The following is a 20,014-nucleotide window of genomic DNA, read 5'->3' on the forward strand; positions in this document are numbered from 1 at the left end:
AGTCCGTAGCTCCCAGCTTGGGGAAGGTGTTCGTCTGGAAGAGCTGGAAGGATCCACTACGCGTATGGATCCAAATAACGCGTCCAGCTTCATGTCGGCTGAGCACAAAGAACAAAGAAAAAAAAGAATCACCCCTTATTTCGGAGGTGATTGTAGCAATCTCAGTGGATAAAAAAAATAAGTGGTGGTCCATTGTGTTGGCAAGCAATTTGCCATTATTGAAAGCCAATCAAGACGAAGCCAGGGCACTAAAATAAGCAAGTGAATCGAATTAATTGGTCTGGAACCTGGATAAGGAAATAGGAGGGCCGGTTAGCGTGTTTGGGAATGAATATTTCCCCTGTTCTGGCGTTACTCAGTTCGCCCTAGCGTCACCTTTGCTCATGTTGATCGGCCAAGGTAATTTCGTGCAATATGCGTTGGTGGTTTGTGCTCCATGTTCATGTTTCAGAGCGCCCCAAGTTGCATCTGATCTGGTGGCTATCAAAGTACCGAGCCTTTCGTATTTGACATGGCCATATATGGTTTGGAATTTTCTTTTTTTGTCATTTTCAGGAAAAACGCGTCGAATCTTCCAGGTATCAATAATGCACTATGAAATCGAGCAAAAAAAAAAGGGGAACCGGAGACTCCGTTTCCGCAAGATCCATCCGAGGTCTCCACCAAAGCAGCTCCATGCATCCACTTGAATCAGAAGCTGCGTTGTTTTGATTTTTCCCTTCGGATTTGATTAGTGACGCCACGAGGTGCCCATGGTGGTGTGTAATGCGCCATCACGGTTCACAGGACCCTTCGGCTGTACTCCTTAGTAGTATGGGGGTATACTACACACTGCCAAATTCTTCTCACCCCCTTTATGGCCCCCATAATTTTTGTGCTCTGTAGTGCGAAGTGGGAAACGTCTAAAATGAATAGTATTAGCCAATGAATGATAGTACGCATGTGGTGAAAATAATTGGCAATAATGTCACGTTGGGGCATTTTGTTCTAGACTCCAATGCTGCGTGACACGAGGTCCCATCACCCTTAGTCCCATTGACAAATGGACTAGTACGGGAAAACGAGTGCCTTGAAGGAGCACAATCTCCGGAACCATCGACCGCGTTTGAACCCCACTTGGAGGGGCGACTAGGGCGACGCAAACACGGGCCGTTGACAGGTCTATTTCCAGCAACGACTCGTCATTCGATCAATGCAGGGTCAACCTTTTTGGGTTTTGTTCTTCTGGGTAGGACTGTTAATATAACAGTCTTCGGAGGCGCAAGGAGTGGAGATGCCCAGGTGACTGGAAAAGATTTGTAAGAGGTGACAATGTTCACGAGTGCTCAGGTGCTGGTGAGGAAGGTGCAGATGCGAGGACGACCACATTGGAAGTCAAACGTATCAAACCAGACATACCAGACATACATTCCAAACATTCCAAACATCTCAATCTTTACTCCATATTTTTGGAAAGTGTAAGGTAATCCAGACTACAACACTTCCAAGGTTTATGGTATAAGTCTTTGATCTAATTTCTGGACCGTCCGCCTAAAATAGAACTGGGAGTGAGATGCCAGGATATTCCAAACACTCTTATTTTTGGAGAGATGTGACTTCAATGACGTTCTGAGCTCTCTCATGCTTTCATGCGGGGAGAATGATCAGCCTGATGGAATCCCCCATAAACCTTGGAACTGTTAACCTCGGTCTATGACTCAGCCGCTTTCTCCATATACCTATGTTTTACACATGAATATTTGAATCTCGAAGCTTACCAGGTTACACTGAGAGCCTCATTTCACGTTTCACAGCAGAGTAAATCTCAATCATCTTGGAGACCCCGACTTGCAGATCCCTCTTGCATCAAGATGTCTGCAGTGCAACCTCCCCAGGTCTTATTCTTTGATACGTTCGGTACCGTCGTCGAATGGCGAACCTGTGTCACAAACGCCCTGCGTCTTGCAGCTAAGCAAGCACTGGATGATCCGAGCAAGGATCTCCCCGTGGATGTGCGCCAGCGTGCAGCCTCTCTCAGCGAATCGGATTGGCAATCTCTCGCTCAGGATTGGCGATCGTCCTACGGTGTCTTCACTAGGACATTTGATCCTTCCAGCGAATTTGTCTCAGTTGACCAACATCACTACACTGCTCTACAAAACCTCCTCCAGGAAGAGGGATTCGAGAGCTTTTTAACGATGATGAGTTGTGGGACTTGACTCTATCCTGGCATCGGCTTAACCCATGGCCCGATAGTGTTGCAGGCCTAGACCTGCTGAACACAAAGTTCACCACCTCTACTTTATCCAACGGCAATATGTCTCTCCTTGAGGACCTCAAGAAATATGGTCATCTACCCTTCAATCAGCTTGTCAGCTCAGAGAATTTTCGAGCATATAAACCTTCGCCGATCGTATATCATGGCGCGGCAGATCTTCTTGAACATACTCCGGCACAATGTGCTCTGGTAGCGGCACATCTCAGTGATTTGAAAGCTGCTAAAGGCTGCGGCTTCCAGACAATCTACGTTGAGCGAGAATTAGAAGAGGCTTGGTCTTCTGATCGTATTGCACAGGCCAAAGCAGAAGGTTTCGTTGATATTTGGGTGGGCTTAAACGAAGGCGGTTTTGTGGAAGCTGCCCGGAGATTGGGAATTACGGCTTAAGTTTGACATTTTGCAACATTTTTTTCACTTTTTTTCATATCTGAGATTTAAGGAAATCTATCACTTATCCTCATTCTCGTCGCTTGTGATCTTTATTGTGACTAGTTCATATATTTCAGGGCTTCAATCTTAGTGTTTGAGTGACCCGGGGGTGATTACTATGCATGACGTGATCAAGCGCCTAATACTCAAGTGCTTATCAACCCCGCCACGGCGTTTTAGAGGAGGCCTGAATTTACTATATAAAGGGGGGCCTGATTCATTCCTGGTGGGAGAAGCAGGTCATAAATTCACGCGTGAGACATCTTGAATTGCAAGATATTGAGGCCGAAACCCGAAATTCCTACGCTGGGTCCTCACTAAACATTGCCTATCTTCCCAGCTTCTGCTGTGAGCGATTCAAGCTCACAACATGACCGATAAGGTGAGACTCAGCATAAAAAGTGCGAATGGATTTCCAATGCACTAATACAAAGACACTCAAGATCTTCAAACTTGCCGACGCAGATGGCCATTTCCGGCGCAAGGCTTCGGCGTTTAGATCTAGCGTGTCCAGAGACGCATCAGCTGAATTCCCAGCCGAGAAGGACCGCTATGTTCTTTACATCAATTACGGTTGTCCATGGGCCCACCGTGCGAATCTACTCTGGCATCTGAAGGGACTCCAGGATATCATTCAGAGGGTAGTCACAGACCCTGAACTTGGACCAGAGGGGTGGTTCTTCTCGGGCCGATGGGGTTCCGCGGAGAAGGATCCGCTATATGGATTTAAGTATCTCAAAGAGCTCTACTTCAAGGCAGACCCAGAGTATGAGGGGAGATTCACAGTTCCGGTGCTATGGGACAAGAAGAAAGAGACAGTCGTCAACAATGAGAGTAGCGAGATCATTCGAATGCTCTACACTGAATTTGACGATCTCCTCCCAGAGCACTTACGCGAAATCAATCGTCCAGGAGGTGGTTTCTATCCGGAAAATCTGAGAAAGAAAATTGACTCTATGAATGAATGGGTATACCCGCAAATTAACGATGGAGTCTACAAGGTAGGGTTTGCCACGAACCAAGAGGCGTATCTCAAAAACATCTACCCCCTTTTTGAGGCCTTGGACCGAGTCGAAGCCCATTTGAGTCAGCCGGAACACCAGCCGTTCTTATTTGGAGACCATATCACTGAGGCTGATATTCGTTTGTACACGACAATCGCGAGATTCGATGTTGCCTATTATTGCATTTTTAAATGCAACCTGAAGATGATCAGACACGGTTACCCGCTCTTGGACCGTTGGTATCGCAGACTTTACCATGACGAGTCTGATCTAACTCGTGGAGCATTCAAGAAAACGACATACTTTGAAATTGTGAGTCTATTTCATTCTAATATTGCGAGGACTGTTATGATCTAACACCGGCTAGTGCAAGTTCGGCTATTGCGTTGCTATCACTAAGAAGTCAGGGAGCACCCAGCCAGTGGTGATTCCTGCTGGGCCAGTTCCTGATATTCTACCCTCAGAGTAATAATATGAGTTTTGTTCAGACTACTCTGGTGCTTGCTATAGCTTATCGATATGGTAGCCTTGAGCAGCCTGTTTCACACTGTGCAGGGCTGGCATGCTTCATATTAATTCGTGCTCCTTCAATAAATCTTGATACCTGGACCTGCAAATACCATAAAAGTCAGAGTAGCTGAATAAACACAGATTTTATTTTGCCGAGCACTTGGGTCTTGAGAACTGCCTCACTGAGTATTAGAGTCTGAGCGGCATGTTGGAATCAACGGGAGTGGTTCATATCAAAATGAGACCTTCATCACGGAAAAAAAAATATGTCCAATATCGATACTTTTGGACGAAGAGCAAAGGAATGTGGCCTGTCTCATTAAAGTATGAGTGGGCTTTTCAAAACTTGCGTCTTGTCAGAGTGATCTAGCCGGGGAGCAGGCCAATGTTAGCAAAGGCTCACGCAATGGAAGCCTCAATTTTGATCTTCCCTTTCCTCCACACCAGAAGTGCTTAGAACCATGTGCTGTGAGCTCCGGAATCGTGATAAATGATCTTTGCCGTTCACTGAGCATGGTGAGCAAAACAATCAAGCTGAGGGAAGAAAAACAAAATTTCCATCCATCAAAAGAGAAAACATCCCATGAACAGGATATCATCTTACTCGATGGAGAGGTCCATACAGTAGGTACAGTGCTAAGTGACTGATATGACAAACAGCTTCTGGGTGCCAGGATGTTCCGGAGGCATTTGGTCAGATGTCAAGGAATATGAAGGTTTGCCAAGTGAGACAAAAGAAAATTTAAGATATTAAAGTGTAACCACAGATGAAAGATAAGTTACAAATCACGCTCTGTGTAAGTCAAAACTAAGACATGCAGAAAACCGTCTCCATTCTACGCATGGCGCCAAGCTGAGTTCCTGAAAATTCCGAGTATCGGTGAGTGATGACTGATGATCAGATAACTTTGAAACCCGAAACTCATCTCCACAGCTTCCAAGATTGGTTGAACGGATAAAAATCGGCAAGTTAAGCTGGAGATCGCCCATGAGTAAGCGGCTACCTTCATAGAAAATTCTTACAAAAGCCCCGCCTGGGATTCGAGACTATGGCGATCTACGGTTCCTCTTGCAGGTTGTTGGAGTCAGTATAAGCTTGTACGCTAGCGTGGTATTTTGACTTTCTTCAATACCCGGTGGTATTGTACTGGTATGTATCTGTTTCACATCGAGCGTGCTGGCCTCGGCCGGGGAATGTCATGTTGGTGGAGCTCGACGATTTACAGGGAAACCAGGGAGATTACCTAGATTTGACTATGTAGGACGTATTTTTCATGTCTCAGAGGATTAACCTTTCGAATCCTAAAAATTGGATCTTCAGCTTCTCTCGAAATGGATAGGTGAGCATTTCTTGCACATGTTGCATGACACTTCCAAGGTTATGTATTGTTATCGCCTGAGATAAACCATCATGATCACCGATATCAATGAGAGAAGCTGCAGATGTTAGAATCAGTATTTGGTAACTGGAAGTAAGAAAATCCAAGCTCCTGTTTATCTGATCGAATTACGTATTGCAACGTTGGGCATTAGGGTCTGTGGCTGTGTATTGCGGCATTTTTATTAGGTGGAGTCCGCAATCCCGGCATATGCTGAGAGGCCCACAATATGATCAGGTTTAGAAGCATTGTAAGCTTACAGGGCGGAGTAGCAGGAGTAAAACAGACACGCTAAATCGGAGATCACCTGCATAGTATCTACTAGTAGACATGATCATCGAGATCCCGTGTTATACACCAGAAAAGTACCGGTGTCGGCATCGATAGCAAAGATGATAATCATTACAAAACCGTATCTCCTGATGTCATTGTCATTGCCAGCTGATTTTCATAGTTGGTAGTTGTACCGTGTCAATACGTAGGCACTAGCATGTATGTACGATATTAAGCCATGTCTAGACCTAATGAAATGGGAATGACCCATTTATGGCTATCAGAATAGAACCAAGGAAAGGGTTTATCAAGTAAATATCAGCTTTGAATCAAGTTATCATACAAATTAAGAAGAAAATACTATAGACCTTCAGATAGTAAGAGTTACTATAATTACAACTTACTGTCCACCCAGCGCGGTGCTCTCTTTTCAGCAAATGCCTTAATCCCTTCATGGAGATTTTCACCATCATTCAATGCCGGCTCCCAGTTATCAGCAAGTAAGCGACTAGCATTTTCCGCGCTCCCATCTTCCCAGCCAGCCACGATACCCGCACGACTAATAATCACACTATCGGGACTGTTATCAACGATAGTAGCAGCATAGTCCAATGCGGCCTTGACAACTGGTCGGTCAAGCACCGCACAATCAGTAGTATTATCCTCTACCACCGCATTAACCAGACCCCAATCTTTCGCTTCCTCCGCCGTGATACTTTTACCAGTTAACGCCATTTCCATCGCTCTCGGACGGCCAATTGTTCGAGCCAGCCTTGGTAACGAACCTGCCAAAGCGACGACACCACGCTTTGCTTCGGGAAGAGCGAAGCGTGCTCCCTTGGCCGCTACCACCAGATCCAAGTTTGCAATCATTTCCATTCCACCACCAAAAGCTATCCCATTCACCGCAGCGATGACAGGTTTCTTGCCATGACGTCGTGATAGGGCAGCGAATCCAGATCGAGGCATCGGGGGTTGACCGGCATGTTCACCATTTGCTCGACGCGCGTTGGTTTGATTCCATTCTTTTAGGTCCATCCCAGCACAAAAGGCCCGGCCCGAACCCGTAACAATGGCGCATCGAAGTGAAGGTTCATTGTCGTACCAGGAGAAGAGTGATTCGAGGTCATATTGTGCGGAACTGGTCATGGCGTTGAGGACTTGGGGTCGATTGAAGACGACCAACATCACATGTGGAGCCGGAAATGAGACTATGGCATCATTTTGTAGAGGAAATTGCCGCTTGAAAGGAGTTTGAGAAATCATAATGAACAGATAGAATCGAATTTCAAGGTATTCAAAGATGACTGAAGATGTGAGTTGGTCTTGTAAGATGTTGGACAGAAGCTGAGAACAACACTGAGGCTGAATGCCTATGAGGACCTACCACCTATACATACTTTACCTACCTTAGGAGAATTAGTAAATGTCTACATTCGTATGTCAGCGTATGGCTGTATTCTACGTCGATAGATTCAAGATTTCCATTATGATACAGTGCATGATGATACAGGGAATTGCGATGTTACACCGATGGTTTCCGCGTGGATACGGCCTCGGGATGTAACAAAAGCTGGATCCATATTAATATGATGTACCAGGAATTCAGAAAGCCTAGATCATCTGATAATGATAATCTCGGAATCTCTCAGCTGACTTTGGGTACCAGTAACTTTGTTTCCTATTTAAAAACCGTGTAAAGTCTGTCACAGGACTTACTCTCACGAATAAGGCAATTCGAATGCTTAAAGTTGAATCAATGACCAAGCTCCAACTCATCATTCTCGAGTTATCGAGTAGCCCTCTGTTCAAGAGACTTGTGCGTCTCCTTGATTTTGAGTTCGGCGTTACATACAAATACAGAACCCATGTGGGGCGTCGTATACGTAAACGAGTGGAGCCTCCTACTAGTAAGCTTATACCAATGCCGATCTGAAATTTCAGACAAAAGCCTGGAATACAGTACAGATTTAAGTTAACCTTGGAAAGTTTCAAGTTGTTCGTTGTTCTATGTAAAACCTTTTCGCCAAGAATCAAGAATTTCCGTAAGTTCCAGGCTTGGCGGCCGGCATACCACGAGAACTGCCGAGCTGATGTTGCCAAGATGATCACATCAGCTCGTATCCTACAGTTCCTATGAGAAACAGTTCTCTAAGACACTGCCGACTTGGCGCTCTGGCTAATGCTAGCTCTAGACTTTTGTTCTCTAGTCCAGGTGCTCACGAAAAACTCATTTGGCAGATAGACTGGTAATTGAAACTTTTAAATCATATTTTTACTTAATGCAAACACAAACAAAAGATACACTATAGTCGAGGCTTGAAAGCTAGTCCAGTTCCAGCAATGTGAGGACTAACTTGGTTGAATGGACAAAGTTGGAAGAAGCGCTCCCGAGTAGACTTGACCAAGCTGGCACGTTTATGCGGCAAGTCAATAATTTGAGATTGGTGAAGACCAAAAGTGTAGTCATAGGTGAGAACCTTGTCGTTGGTGGAAAGTGGCTCTCCGATGACATTTTGCGTGCGGTGATCATCAAGGAACACATAATGAATCATGCTAGGCCACCATGCCATTACACGATGAGGTCCTCGGAAAGCATCATTGCCCACGAGTGTATGGCGACCACGATCGAAATCGTCAGAATCGTAGTGAGCACCGATTCTGTCCTCTTTCGCCCAGAAAATCTCATAATAGGAGAACGCGGTATCATTGAAGCGGCCAAGGACTGTCAAAGTATGTGGATCTTCATGTTGTCGACGCAAATACTCGCGATGCTCATCCAACGTGCCGGTTTCCTTCCACCCCTTGGCCACTCGAGGATCATTTTGCCAGGTGTGAAAGAGATTCAAGTGCTCGGCATTCTTGTAATCAAGTGCAACAAGCGAGAAATGCTCGTCCAAGAAAGGGATATAGCGACTGTAGACAACGGAACCGGGGGTAGGTTTGGGATTGCGGCGAGGGTGTCGACAGTGGGAGGTTTCGGTAGAGGTCATGGTGTAGTCAAGATGAGGGACTGTTGTAGCAGAGATCCAGCTTGGAAGCCAAATAGGTTGGTTTCCCAGGGGAGATGCACAGCCCTGCCAAAAGGCGTTGCGCAAAATGAGCAACTCATTTGGAGAAGAAACCCACTTCAGAGTGTCATCGATAGGTTGTGGGTGATCAATGGCCACCATTGAAACTCGGAGAGCCTGTGCCAGCTCTTCTGTCTCATGGCCTTGAAGCTTAAGACGGAGAGCCTCAACATTCTCGTTGAGCGTGAATATCGCGTAGAGATATAGCCAAATCTGGCCTACCGTTGGGGTTGAATTATCTTGCCAGGTACAAAGGGAGGAGGGGCTGCGTTGTGCTCGCGCCCAAGCGGTATTGTTTGATTCCGGAGTAGCTTGGTTTGGAATTGTCGGCTCAAGAGGCCCAAGGTACAGCTTTTCATTGTGTAAGGCGTCAGAAAATGGATTTGATTCCTCATCCTGAGACTTGCGCAATTGCAGTAGCTGAGAGCCGTCTTGAGTTCTCTCAGAAGGAGTTAAGTAGTAGGTTGTGAGATATGGATGCGGAAGTCGAATCTTCGTGAGAGCCATGATTTACAAATTGAGACGAAAGACTTCGTAAAATTTAGATAAAAAGCTGCGGCACAGTGAGGTAGGAAGCTATTTCAGAGATTACGCTACGGTTTTATCAGATCAAGTACATCAAGTGCACGGCCTTAGTACCAGCCTCATAGACTCGATACATCCGGGGCATGTGGGACAGCAAATGCCGATTTCGCACAGGGTAATGCCTGCTACAACCTCATGAAGCATACTTTTGGTGATGGGATTATTAACAGTGGGGATGATCCTTACGTGTATGCAGTCAGCGGAGAAGTGGAAGTATAGGAAATTAGGTGGTTGATCTGTTTAGGCCCATACCGATATATTAACTTTCTTCGGATGACGTGCCTACTTTGCCAGCTATTCCGAACTTTCTATAGCTGATCTTTGACATCAAAAACGGGGCACTCTATACGGATTATGGAGCTCACGCATGTTTGGCCAAGATAAAAAGATGGGTAGAATTTCTCATTCTGGAAGTCAACATTCGACGGATATCTAGAGGTTCCTGTATGGATTTACTATTCCGGCCTTTCTTCCTCCCGATATTCATAACTTTTAGTCTCTTTTATGTCTTCACAACCCTCAATTCCTGGCAGCAGGTGGAGCCTTGACGCAACGAGTCGTGAGTTGCGGCATATAAAATACCGGCATGTAAAATACAGAGCGCGTGTGCTTGGCGGAAATCGATACCTGTGGACCCGCTACGGTAATACCAGTGGGTAAATTTACGGTATCAATGTTCCAAGGTTAGTACGAACATCTGGGCTCACTCAGGTGCCCAGGTCGGCAACCTTCTTCCTTGTCATCAAAACTTCTAGCCTAAATAGATTGATTACAAGTTGGCGGTCGCTTACCTTGTGTTTGGCGCCCAAAACAAACTTACAGAGTCTTGGGTATAATTGGCGGCATAGTACACACGAACTTCTAATCATCTCAGCCAGCCATGCTTCTCACAGAGAGTCTCCACTCTTCGCAAATTTCAGACTAGCGACGCAGATCATATTAGTGTTGAGGCCGATATCGTAAGACAATTAGGAAGTGATCATTGTCAGCTAGGTCATTGTACCAGTCCCTGCTTCGATCTCGGCTAGGAAGTTCCGCACATGGCTCTTAAAGCCAAAAGATACGCTCAGAGATTCCAGAACCGTTGTCAATTCTAATTGGGTTTAATTTTTTTGCAATATGTCATCTAGTACCTGGTCCAGAGACACGAAGATCTGTCTTCCTCACCCGTACCTCACGAGATTCCGGCTTCTTCCATCACGCAATGCTCATGACAACGAGGAGTTTCAGCTGAGCAAGGAAGAGGACTTCGCTGCCGATACTTCTCTTCCAGTTGAGCTTCATGATGACAGCATTACCTTCACTGAACCCAAATCGAATCCTGTATCCCGCGCTAGCACCAGTCCCCGACGAAGTTCTCAGCATTATCCAACAAGCGTCTGTACATGGCAGAACACGGAGAATATCACTATCAACCATATCTGGCTAATAATCTACACGATTTTCACAACAAAGTCTGATCTGGAAGTGTTCCAATTGAATTTAAGGGGCTCTGGAAATGATTCCATAACTGAGAACCTACGTCAAACCATGATGGTGATAATTTCAAATGGACATTCTGTGGTTTTCCGAAATGCTTTCTGGCAAGGGTGCGCTTCGCCACTGATCAACCACTCAATTTGGACTCCCTTAGGCAAGAGACCATTGCCACACCTTAACTACGTTACCACATCTACGCCCATGACACGTCGCACCCATCCTCTTCGCTCTCCCAAGCCAACTCCAGGGACCGTTGTATACAGTCGATACATCCCAACCCTGGACAAAACATTTTCCCTACTCGTTCTTGATCACCAAGAGCCTACCCATGTGGAATTCTATCATCAAACAAAGAAATCCCCTACTACACATGCTGAGCTCTACGGTGACTCTCTTGAGGAAGATTACGAGTATCTTCGTCGGCAGAGCGAAGACCTACACAAAATTGGGTTACTGGGACAATTTGATGGGACATTATTTGGATATTTTGAGGTTTTCTGGGCTAAAGAGGACTCCTTAGGGGTAGTCACCGATGCTGGCGATTTTGACCGTGGACTGAGTGGTTCAGTTGGATATTCTGCCTTCAAGAGTCGGCGCTGGTTACAAGTATGCTGGTCCAGCTTACTTCATTACATTTTTCTCGATGATTCACGGACGGAGAATATCATTGGAGATACAAGTGTGGTACATGAAGTTCTAGGTGATATTTCATTTGAAATCTTGCAAGATGAGGTGGTAGAACTACAAGACCGACAGACTACTATAACTAGATGTTCCCGGGAGCTATTCTTTGGGCTGTCTCCCTTTGATGGACAGATAGATGGTACACTTTTAAAAGTGACTTCTCATTTATAGAGTGTGCAACAGAACTAGGCTCAGAGTTGGAGACTAAGAGGTCATTGTAGATTATATCACATGATTTAAATTGATTTCAAGATTATAAAACACGCTTATAGAACCTTGGAAGGACTCATCCATCTTCTTATATCAATTCTGAAAATGAAACAGAAATCACATTTATCAATACTCAATTTGGAGTTTCCGGTAACTGAGAACTTTCTATTTTATTTATAACTCGTTTCTTCATTGCTTTCTTCAGATCATGAGCGAATTTGATTTCTATCACTTCCTACTTTCTTTCTCTCACGTTCAGACTTTTTTCGTTTCCTTATGAAATTATCTCTAGGTATTTTCACTATTTTAAATACCGGTTGATCTTGAGCTAATCAATTCTTGATTTGAACTAACCCAACTCTTATCTTCAAGCAAATATTTCTTCCAAGGCTGTGAACCCAGATCCAACTAGTAACAGCCTCGCGTGAAGAAAACCCAAGGCAGAGTCGCGGCAGCCTCCTTTACCTGTTTTTTTTCAAAAACACGGATTGCAAATCGATTGAAAAGTTATCAATTCTAGTCCCAGGATGTGATGAGGCAAACGCAGAGCCGAAGACAAACAGACAAAAAGTTTCTTCAGCAGTCAAAGCCGTAAGGAATTCCGAATTTCACTTCGACGAAGCGGAGTCCTGGTCTTCGAGCTCAAAAAACACTTGCAACTGACGAAGGTCAGCTTTGCACAGAGACTAATTGATTCCATTCTCAATTAACCTGACAATGAAAATTCCAAGCCAACGCACAGAGGTGTGGAATAGGTTGGCCTAAGAATTTTGAAAAGGAGTCATGCTGGGCTAGTTGACAGATATTTAGCCAGATAGCTGGCAATCTCACGGTATCATTCACCAAAAGCAGTTTCTTAAGGAACCATGTCGTTATTGGAATGAGTGGACAGTCATAAATACCCATGTTTGGACAAAGTTACGCTTACGCTCACCCTCCCATCGGTGGTCGTCCAATATAGAGCCTAGCCAGAGTACCCCCAGCTGAGGAAAGAAAGGCACCTCCATACACCAAAAAGGCACGAAAGGGCTACTTCCTATAGCTGAGAACGATGGTTTCTATTCTAAGGCTATGTTTGACTGCTCCATACAGTATGCCTAAGAGGGAATTTAGCCCTCAAACGAGTCCAAATCCCGGCAGATGGTCGGATTTACCTAGCAAGCAACTGGGATGACGTGAGTCCTCTCCGAGGGTTGGTTGATGGCGGTTTCATACTGCATATGGACTGCATTGGTGGAGGAACCGCTCAGAACCCACCTGGAGAGCCTGTCTACCTAAGGCCTTGGGAAGGTATCAAAGGATACATCATCTAGATTTGACTCACACTATGCACCTCGGATATAGGTATGGCAAACTCGAGACGATGACGCCCTTTTTTCAAGAAACTTGAATCTAACATACGTCCGAATAGACCACAGATACAAGACAGCCCAAACTTCCATTTCAAGCTCGGCATACCTGAGCAGCAAGGCCTTCTCAGAGTTTCCAGAGTGTTTCCGAATGGGAAATAGTTGCTCGGGTAGTGCGAGGCCTCGAAGATGGCAGTTCAAATGTTGGTGAACACACTGCTCGAACGGTACATTGGAGATGACTGCTATAATGACATTGTGGGGCGTATTCTCTCTATATTGTATTCTGCAGGCCCTTTGCAAGGTGATTTTTGGCATGTGTGCCAGCCAGGAGAAGGTGAGCAATGCTCAAAGCAAAGCTGCAATAAGATTTCTTTCACTTCACTGCCATGGCTTCTGCAAAGCAGGAAGCCGGCAAGCCGGAGTCCGCGATGCTGTTTCCAAACTGCCTCATCGATATTTCCGGATCGTCGATCGCTCCAGTACTAGCAAAGTCTCTTGTGGTCATCGCCAAATGGGATACTACACAGCGCAAGTTCTGGGTACCGGATTCCTCACCTGTCTGCCCAGCAGGATGGGACTATACTGCCCAATTCAGTGGCTAGCCTTCCTTGGATACCTTGACAGCTCCAGGCCCGGATTCATTGCTACATCGAGCGTCATGGGCTGAGTCAATTCAACTGGCAATCTGATAGAAACTATGGCATTCGAAATTTGGACAGAAGTGAGTGTGATAAGGCTTCATACAGGGAACCCGCCCAGCACAAGTCTCGCATTCCCCTTCATCTCCATTAAGAGTTAATTTATCTCAAAGTTCAATGTTCTTCTTTGACTATTCGATTATTACAAGAAACGCAACGCTAAAGCCATATCACATTGAGGGCCCACAAATCAACATCAATATACACGCTAAGGAACTAGGGCATTCATTTATAGCAGTATTGAATAGCTCCACATGTAAGCTGCCTCTACACATGCATGATCTACGTTGCTAGTTACCTAACATCCGAAATTCCACTTAGGCAGAAACAAAACCCTAAAGCTCTGGAGGGTCATAGACTCATAGGACCCTGTACGTGTCCGTGATGCTATAATGTCACCGACAACAATCTCAATCTGCCGCGCATCACGTACTAGTATAAATTGACGAGTTGATCTACTCTCGAGTGCTATACATACGTAAACTCCCTACGTATAGCTCTCTATCTCATCTAACTGTGTCCATATCCCAAATAACCGTGACGCGTCGGATGTCTACACAGCAGCCTTGTGGGTCAATTGGCGCCCAACCTTGTATCCACCCAAGTACCCCTTTAACAGTAGCAACATTTGTCTCAGATAAGGCAATGAGGGATATACGTTCAAGTTCAAAAGAGGATACGCATATTGAAAGATGTACGTTCCCCGATCACCGGGGAAACGCCCCCCAGAATAAGCTCTCCTAGACAATCAGATGAAGTCATTACCTGCAGCGGAGATAACCCGGATGCACAGCCCAGTTCAAGAGTAGCCCCTGAAATGAGAAATGAAGCCCGAGAACGACTGTCAGGTCCAATGCCCAATTTCGCGATAGTTAACCCAAGAGCCAACGCGGCGGAATTCGTCCCTGCCGATCTCCTAAGGAAAATAAATGCAGACAAACCACAGCTTACGGTTCATCGGAAGGTGGCCGCGTAGTCCATCGGACATGAATTCCGAAGAAAATTCTAAAATTCTAGTTAAGTTCGATCATAGCCAAGTCCCACCGGGGGAAATTAAATGACTAGAGCTGATATGGAGTAGAGGGAAATTGATTCCATTAAGCGAGGTACCAATATCATTGAATGAGACGAGACCATAGCGGACCGTTGAATTGCCATATGGCGACTCCATCTAACGGCGGAGCAATGACACGGGAGGATCCGTTCTTGGTCCCCCCTTTTAGAATGAATATTTGGAAATTTGGCCAAGTGAACTCTTAGCGACAATGACGAATAATAGGGATTGTACTATTGTTTTGACCCTTTAGCCCCCTATTTTGTTTTTTTTTTTTTACTTCGTCGCGTCGGGCCTTTCCGTTGAGCTGAATATTCGGCCATAGCGGGTGAACCGAGGAATTGGATCATGTAACGCAACAGGATGGAAATGGGGCCAAGAGGACTAGTCTAGGGATATTTTGCACATCGCTACGATATTTGGGATGAATGGATGGGGGAGGTTTCAGAGTAGTATAAAGAAGTTTAGCTAGAATTCTGAACTAGTACTAGTAAGCCCTTGAGCAGAGGTTAGGATTAGTTTAACAGTCCTGGAGTCCGCATACTCTGTTGGTCAAGTGATATTCAAGCTAGTAGGGGTTGAAGATAGTTTAACATGGCTATTGAACATTAATACCCTCTCAAGTGCTCCAGGGCTAAATGAAAAGACATCCTAGGTGCCGTATTCGTACTCCACGTCAATGGGGGAAAAATCAGATTTGCTTCAAGTTCCGAGAACCGTCAGCATCGTCATTGAGCGGGTCTCCGGACCAAGACCGAACAGGATTCTCCGATTTCCTACTCCGTACACTCCCCCATCGCTCAAAGCAGGTCTCCATCGCGGGAGCGATGGCGTATCCCAGTCCTCTGGTCGCGGGCCACGGGAACAGCGTGCCGGAGACATCTTGGCCCCATCAGGAGTATGTAAGCGGTTCTTTTCTCACTTGTGGGCACTTGTGGCAGGGAATTAGTTGACAGCTCCAAAATCCAACGAAGTTCTTCATGACTCCACTGTATCGCCTGGGCATCTACATGTATCTGTATCTGTAATCGGGAATTGACGCGCCGTTCCGCGGGTGGATGCAAGTTTTCCCATTTATTCTTGGTCATCGCACCAATATTATTGCTTTTTCCCCCTCTCGGGATCACCCGCACGGTGAATATGAAATACTACTAGTTGTACGGAGTAGGTATGAGGGGACTAGAATTTGGGGGAAGGGGAAGCTTGAATCATAAAGGGAAAGGCTCTGATATAGCCAAAAAGGGGTCAAGAGGGGGAAATTAGACAAATTACCATCACTGATCTAAACCAGTTTGAGTATGGCTTTGAACCTTTCCGATAACATTTGAACTTGAATCCACATTAACTGATTAAGTGCACATTACATTCTGCATTCTGCCCAACTTTAACCTTGGAATACTTTTTTTGGTCCGGAATTGTAGTATTCCGCATGCTTTACCAGTACCGTGACTCCATATTATCCATATCATATGCTTCAAGTTCTGAATTGGAATAAGAACTTTACTCCGTATACTCCATATACACAGAGACACAGAGACACAGGTTGACTTACCTGAACATCACTCTTGCTAAGTGGATCTCATCCTGAATACTCCGTGTAATTATTTAAAAATCGGCAATTAATTTTCCACGTGCTATCCTCTCGAAATTATCTTGTGGAACAAAAGGCACGGACTCGCTTAACTGGAAGCTCCCGAGAGAGTATCCACCAGAAAACAAGCAGCTTCCTGTCATGGTTTGGTCAGGATTTGGCCCAATCTCTCTTATGGGCCGTTAGCTTCTGGGCCCCGAATCTTTTTACCCACTTCAATTGCTCTGTGCGGATTTTAGTTATTCTGCTTTCTCCCGTCTCCTTTTTTTTCTGTTTGGATTAGTTTCCCGGTAAGTGAATCAATGGAGGGGTGACCCAGTCTCTCTCTCTTAGTAGGCATATAATTGCTTTTTTTATAAGGATGAAATTTAGTATGCATGACAGTGCTGACAGGATCTCCATTGCATGTGAATATCGACCACCTGGGAAGCTTACTGGAGTACGGAGTACGATAAAAACTAGACAAAACTAGACCTATGAGCAACTTGAAATCGGCGGTAAGTGGGGAGTAGGAATGACAATTAAGACCATTTACTCTGTATGGAGTAGTCTTTTCAGTGATATCACGGTATCCCATTACTAGTTTCTCTCATATCAAGTTTTACTCATAGCCTGGAGTGCAACCACATAGATGACTCTACTATAGTACTACTTCTATATTCCACATCATCATACCCTGTATACATGCATATACACATTCAAGCTCAAAATTCACGCACTCACCAATCATAATAGAACTCCAAAAATCTCCGTGGGGAATGGACTTTAGTCACAATCCTTCGTATCCTTCATTCTTCCGCCCCTTGAGAACCAACTAGAACTTGGATGAATATGATCTCATTGAATACTATTCACCTGTGTACCGATTCTATTATATTCTAGCATTCCCTCCATTATCATAGATATATCTATGGATATAATATTAGTAGATTCAATTCATCTATTTCCTATTTCTCTTCCAATTTCTCGTACTTCGTACGGACTATCCGAGACGGTCTCGGAGGGAGAAGCCCGAGTTCATGGTTCTATATGATCCTGATTAAGATGATTTCAGATCGATTATCTCTTTTATTTTTTTATTGATTTTTAACTGATTGATTTTTCTTATATTATTCTATCCATTTTCTATATAATTTTGACATAATTTTAAATTGAAATGGAGATTGACCATAAATCCCCCTTGTAGAATAGCTTATTCTGATGTTTGATTTATTTCGACCTGAGATTTTTTGGTGATTATTTTTTTAATTTATATTATTTTTTTTTACTTATTTTGAATTTTTTATATTTTTTTTTTTCTTTTATGATACTTTTTTTATTTTCTTTTTTTCTAATTCTTTTTTTTTAATTCAAAAATATTCTTTTCTTTTTCTTCTTGATATATGAGATTATATTCTTGTTGAACCCGTGTGAACCCCTCCTCATTCTGCCCTTCTGCCTCTTACCTCTCTCCACTTAGTTCCAGCCACTTCTGCCCGGACCAGACTTCGCACAACTGGCCCCCTCTTTTCCCTCTTCTCCCTTCCCTTCCACACAACTTTTGCGTCATTCTTGTTAAAATACACAATTGGGGGGGTTTCTCGACATCCTTTTTGAACCTTCTCCTCTATCTACACTTCTCCGCGACCCCTCTTGGCTTCTTTACCCCTCTCACATCTCCCCTGTATCCCTGCTTTCCCCGAGAAAAAAAAAGAACCTTGCCCGCCATGTCGGGGAAAATGACATTGTACAAGCTGGTGGTGTTGGGTGATGGAGGTGTAGGGAAAACAGCTTTAACCATTCAGGTTGGTCTTGACCTTTCGCCCTTGCTCCTTCTCTCCCGACCGTGATTTCATGATGGGAGGGCAGAGAGAGCAGGACTCCAAAAACTAGATCCCCCCCCCCAAAAAAACTAATCCGTTCTCAACCCACTTATAGCTATGTCTGAATCACTTTGTCGAAACCTATGACCCTACTATCGAAGATTCCTATCGCAAACAAGTCGTCATTGACCAACAGTCGTGCATGCTCGAGGTGCTGGACACGGCGGGCCAGGAGGAGTACACGGCACTGCGGGACCAGTGGATCCGGGACGGTGAAGGCTTCGTGTTGGTGTACAGCATCACTTCGCGCGCCTCCTTTTCACGAATCACCAAATTTTACAATCAGATCAAGATGGTCAAGGAATCTTCAAGCTCCGGGTCTCCCTCCGGTCCTAGCTATCTAAGCTCACCGATGCAAGCATCCGGAGGTCCATCGCGGCCCGTGCCCGTCATGTTAGTCGGTAACAAGAGCGATAAGGCCGTGGAACGAGCAGTCTCAGCACAAGAAGGTCAAGCTCTAGCTAAAGAACTGGGCTGTGAATTTGTCGAGGCCTCCGCTAAGAACTGTATCAATGTTGAAAAGGCTTTCTATGATGTTGTTCGCATGCTGCGTCAACAGCGACAACAGCAACCGGGAAGCCGGAGTCAAGACCGTCGCTTGACAGGTCGCGACCGCGATGCCGGTCCCGAATACCCTAAATCTTTCCGCCCAGATCGGTCTCGACATCGCAGCCGACTTCAGTGCAATATCCTGTGATCGGCCGGGTCCGTCCGGGGAAATGAGTGGCATTTATTCTCACATATATGCTTCTCCTTGATTTTATTTCCTTTTTTCCCTCTCTCTCTCTCTCTCTCTCTCTCTCTCTTCCATAATCTTGCTTTATACTACTGGTCTTGGGTGCATCTGGAAAGGGTGGTTTTGTCTTTTGGTTACGACCTTGTTCGGCGTCGGTGGCCTCTTTCTCTTATACATCCCTCTCAACGACCCCCATTTTGGTTTTCTCATGCTCTATCCGCCTTTTCATGAGCAATCAGAAAGACATCCGTCTTTCTGTTCAGCTGTCCGATACTGCCGGTTCAACTCGGGTGGACACTGAGGGGTCAACTCGCCACTTGACCTGCAGGAGATCCACCCAGGCAACCACCGGTGTGCACAAAACGCTCAGCTATCCATAGTATACAATTGATACAATGTCACAGACATGAGCATGAGAATCAAGGGGTCGTCTTGCATTTCATTGGAGCCGACGCCACAAACAAAAAAAAAATCCCAGGCGACGAGGCCAAAAGATCGCAGTCGCGCATTAGCAGGCATTTCGATATGATACCCTACGACTGAGCTTGTTTCTCTTTTTGAATTTTGGATTTTTCTTGTCGGCCATTTCATGCAAGTACATAGACAATACAGATCTTTCTATCTAATGGTCAATTTTATTTTAATTAGATCCATCCAGATTCAGTCTGAACTTTTGAGTACTTTCTGTAGTTTCTGTACTAAACTAGTCTCGCATAAAAATGAGAAAAATTAGACGATAGCTCCGGGATTCAACTAAAAGGGTCAAAATAGCCCCTAGAACCGAGATCATGTTTCAGCCTCTGCATAGCTCTCCACATCAAATGAACGAGGTTCAGTTCA

General features: G+C 45.0%; 8 protein-coding genes across 8 annotated transcripts; 5 read left to right on the forward strand and 3 right to left on the reverse strand.

Moving 5' to 3' along the window:
• Positions 1 to 1,850: 1,850 nt before the first annotated feature.
• Positions 1,851 to 2,644, forward strand: N7483_004730 (haloacid dehalogenase, type II; the record flags this gene model as incomplete). The annotated part of the gene is made up of 2 exons (XM_057088167.1): positions 1,851 to 2,064; positions 2,151 to 2,644. The coding sequence occupies 2 exons, from the start codon at positions 1,851 to 1,853 to the stop codon at positions 2,642 to 2,644; spliced, it is 708 nt and encodes a 235-aa protein (XP_056947996.1).
• Positions 2,645 to 3,056: 412 nt separating this feature from the next.
• Positions 3,057 to 4,159, forward strand: N7483_004731 (uncharacterized protein; the record flags this gene model as incomplete). The annotated part of the gene is made up of 3 exons (XM_057088168.1): positions 3,057 to 3,068; positions 3,130 to 4,002; positions 4,058 to 4,159. The coding sequence occupies 3 exons, from the start codon at positions 3,057 to 3,059 to the stop codon at positions 4,157 to 4,159; spliced, it is 987 nt and encodes a 328-aa protein (XP_056947997.1).
• Positions 4,160 to 6,245: 2,086 nt separating this feature from the next.
• On the reverse strand, positions 6,246 to 7,118 carry N7483_004732 (uncharacterized protein; the record flags this gene model as incomplete). The annotated part of the gene is made up of 1 exon (XM_057088169.1): positions 6,246 to 7,118. The coding sequence occupies one exon, from the start codon at positions 7,116 to 7,118 to the stop codon at positions 6,246 to 6,248; it is 873 nt and encodes a 290-aa protein (XP_056947998.1).
• Positions 7,119 to 8,158: 1,040 nt separating this feature from the next.
• Positions 8,159 to 9,430, reverse strand: N7483_004733 (GNAT family N-acetyltransferase; the record flags this gene model as incomplete). The annotated part of the gene is made up of 1 exon (XM_057088170.1): positions 8,159 to 9,430. One exon carries the CDS (start codon positions 9,428 to 9,430, stop codon positions 8,159 to 8,161), a length of 1,272 nt encoding a protein of 423 aa, XP_056947999.1.
• Positions 9,431 to 10,627: 1,197 nt separating this feature from the next.
• Positions 10,628 to 11,842, forward strand: N7483_004734 (uncharacterized protein; the record flags this gene model as incomplete). The annotated part of the gene is made up of 1 exon (XM_057088171.1): positions 10,628 to 11,842. The coding sequence occupies one exon, from the start codon at positions 10,628 to 10,630 to the stop codon at positions 11,840 to 11,842; it is 1,215 nt and encodes a 404-aa protein (XP_056948000.1).
• Positions 11,843 to 13,619: 1,777 nt separating this feature from the next.
• N7483_004735 (uncharacterized protein) lies at positions 13,620 to 13,835 on the forward strand (the record flags this gene model as incomplete). Its single annotated transcript, XM_057088172.1, has 1 exon — positions 13,620 to 13,835. One exon carries the CDS (start codon positions 13,620 to 13,622, stop codon positions 13,833 to 13,835), a length of 216 nt encoding a protein of 71 aa, XP_056948001.1.
• Positions 13,836 to 15,687: 1,852 nt separating this feature from the next.
• Positions 15,688 to 15,867, reverse strand: N7483_004736 (uncharacterized protein; the record flags this gene model as incomplete). The annotated part of the gene is made up of 1 exon (XM_057088173.1): positions 15,688 to 15,867. The coding sequence occupies one exon, from the start codon at positions 15,865 to 15,867 to the stop codon at positions 15,688 to 15,690; it is 180 nt and encodes a 59-aa protein (XP_056948002.1).
• Positions 15,868 to 18,282: 2,415 nt separating this feature from the next.
• Positions 18,283 to 19,135, forward strand: rasB (Ras small monomeric GTPase RasB; the record flags this gene model as incomplete). The annotated part of the gene is made up of 2 exons (XM_057088174.1): positions 18,283 to 18,360; positions 18,494 to 19,135. The coding sequence occupies 2 exons, from the start codon at positions 18,283 to 18,285 to the stop codon at positions 19,133 to 19,135; spliced, it is 720 nt and encodes a 239-aa protein (XP_056948003.1).
• Between the last annotated feature and the right edge of the window lie 879 nt (positions 19,136 to 20,014).

The sequence above is a fragment of the Penicillium malachiteum genome (genome assembly GCF_028827825.1).
Source record: "Penicillium malachiteum strain IBT 17515 chromosome Unknown utg000002l:1.0-8849297.0:1.0-8852440.0, whole genome shotgun sequence".
In the NCBI taxonomy this organism is placed as follows: Eukaryota; Fungi; Ascomycota; class Eurotiomycetes; order Eurotiales; family Aspergillaceae; genus Penicillium; species Penicillium malachiteum.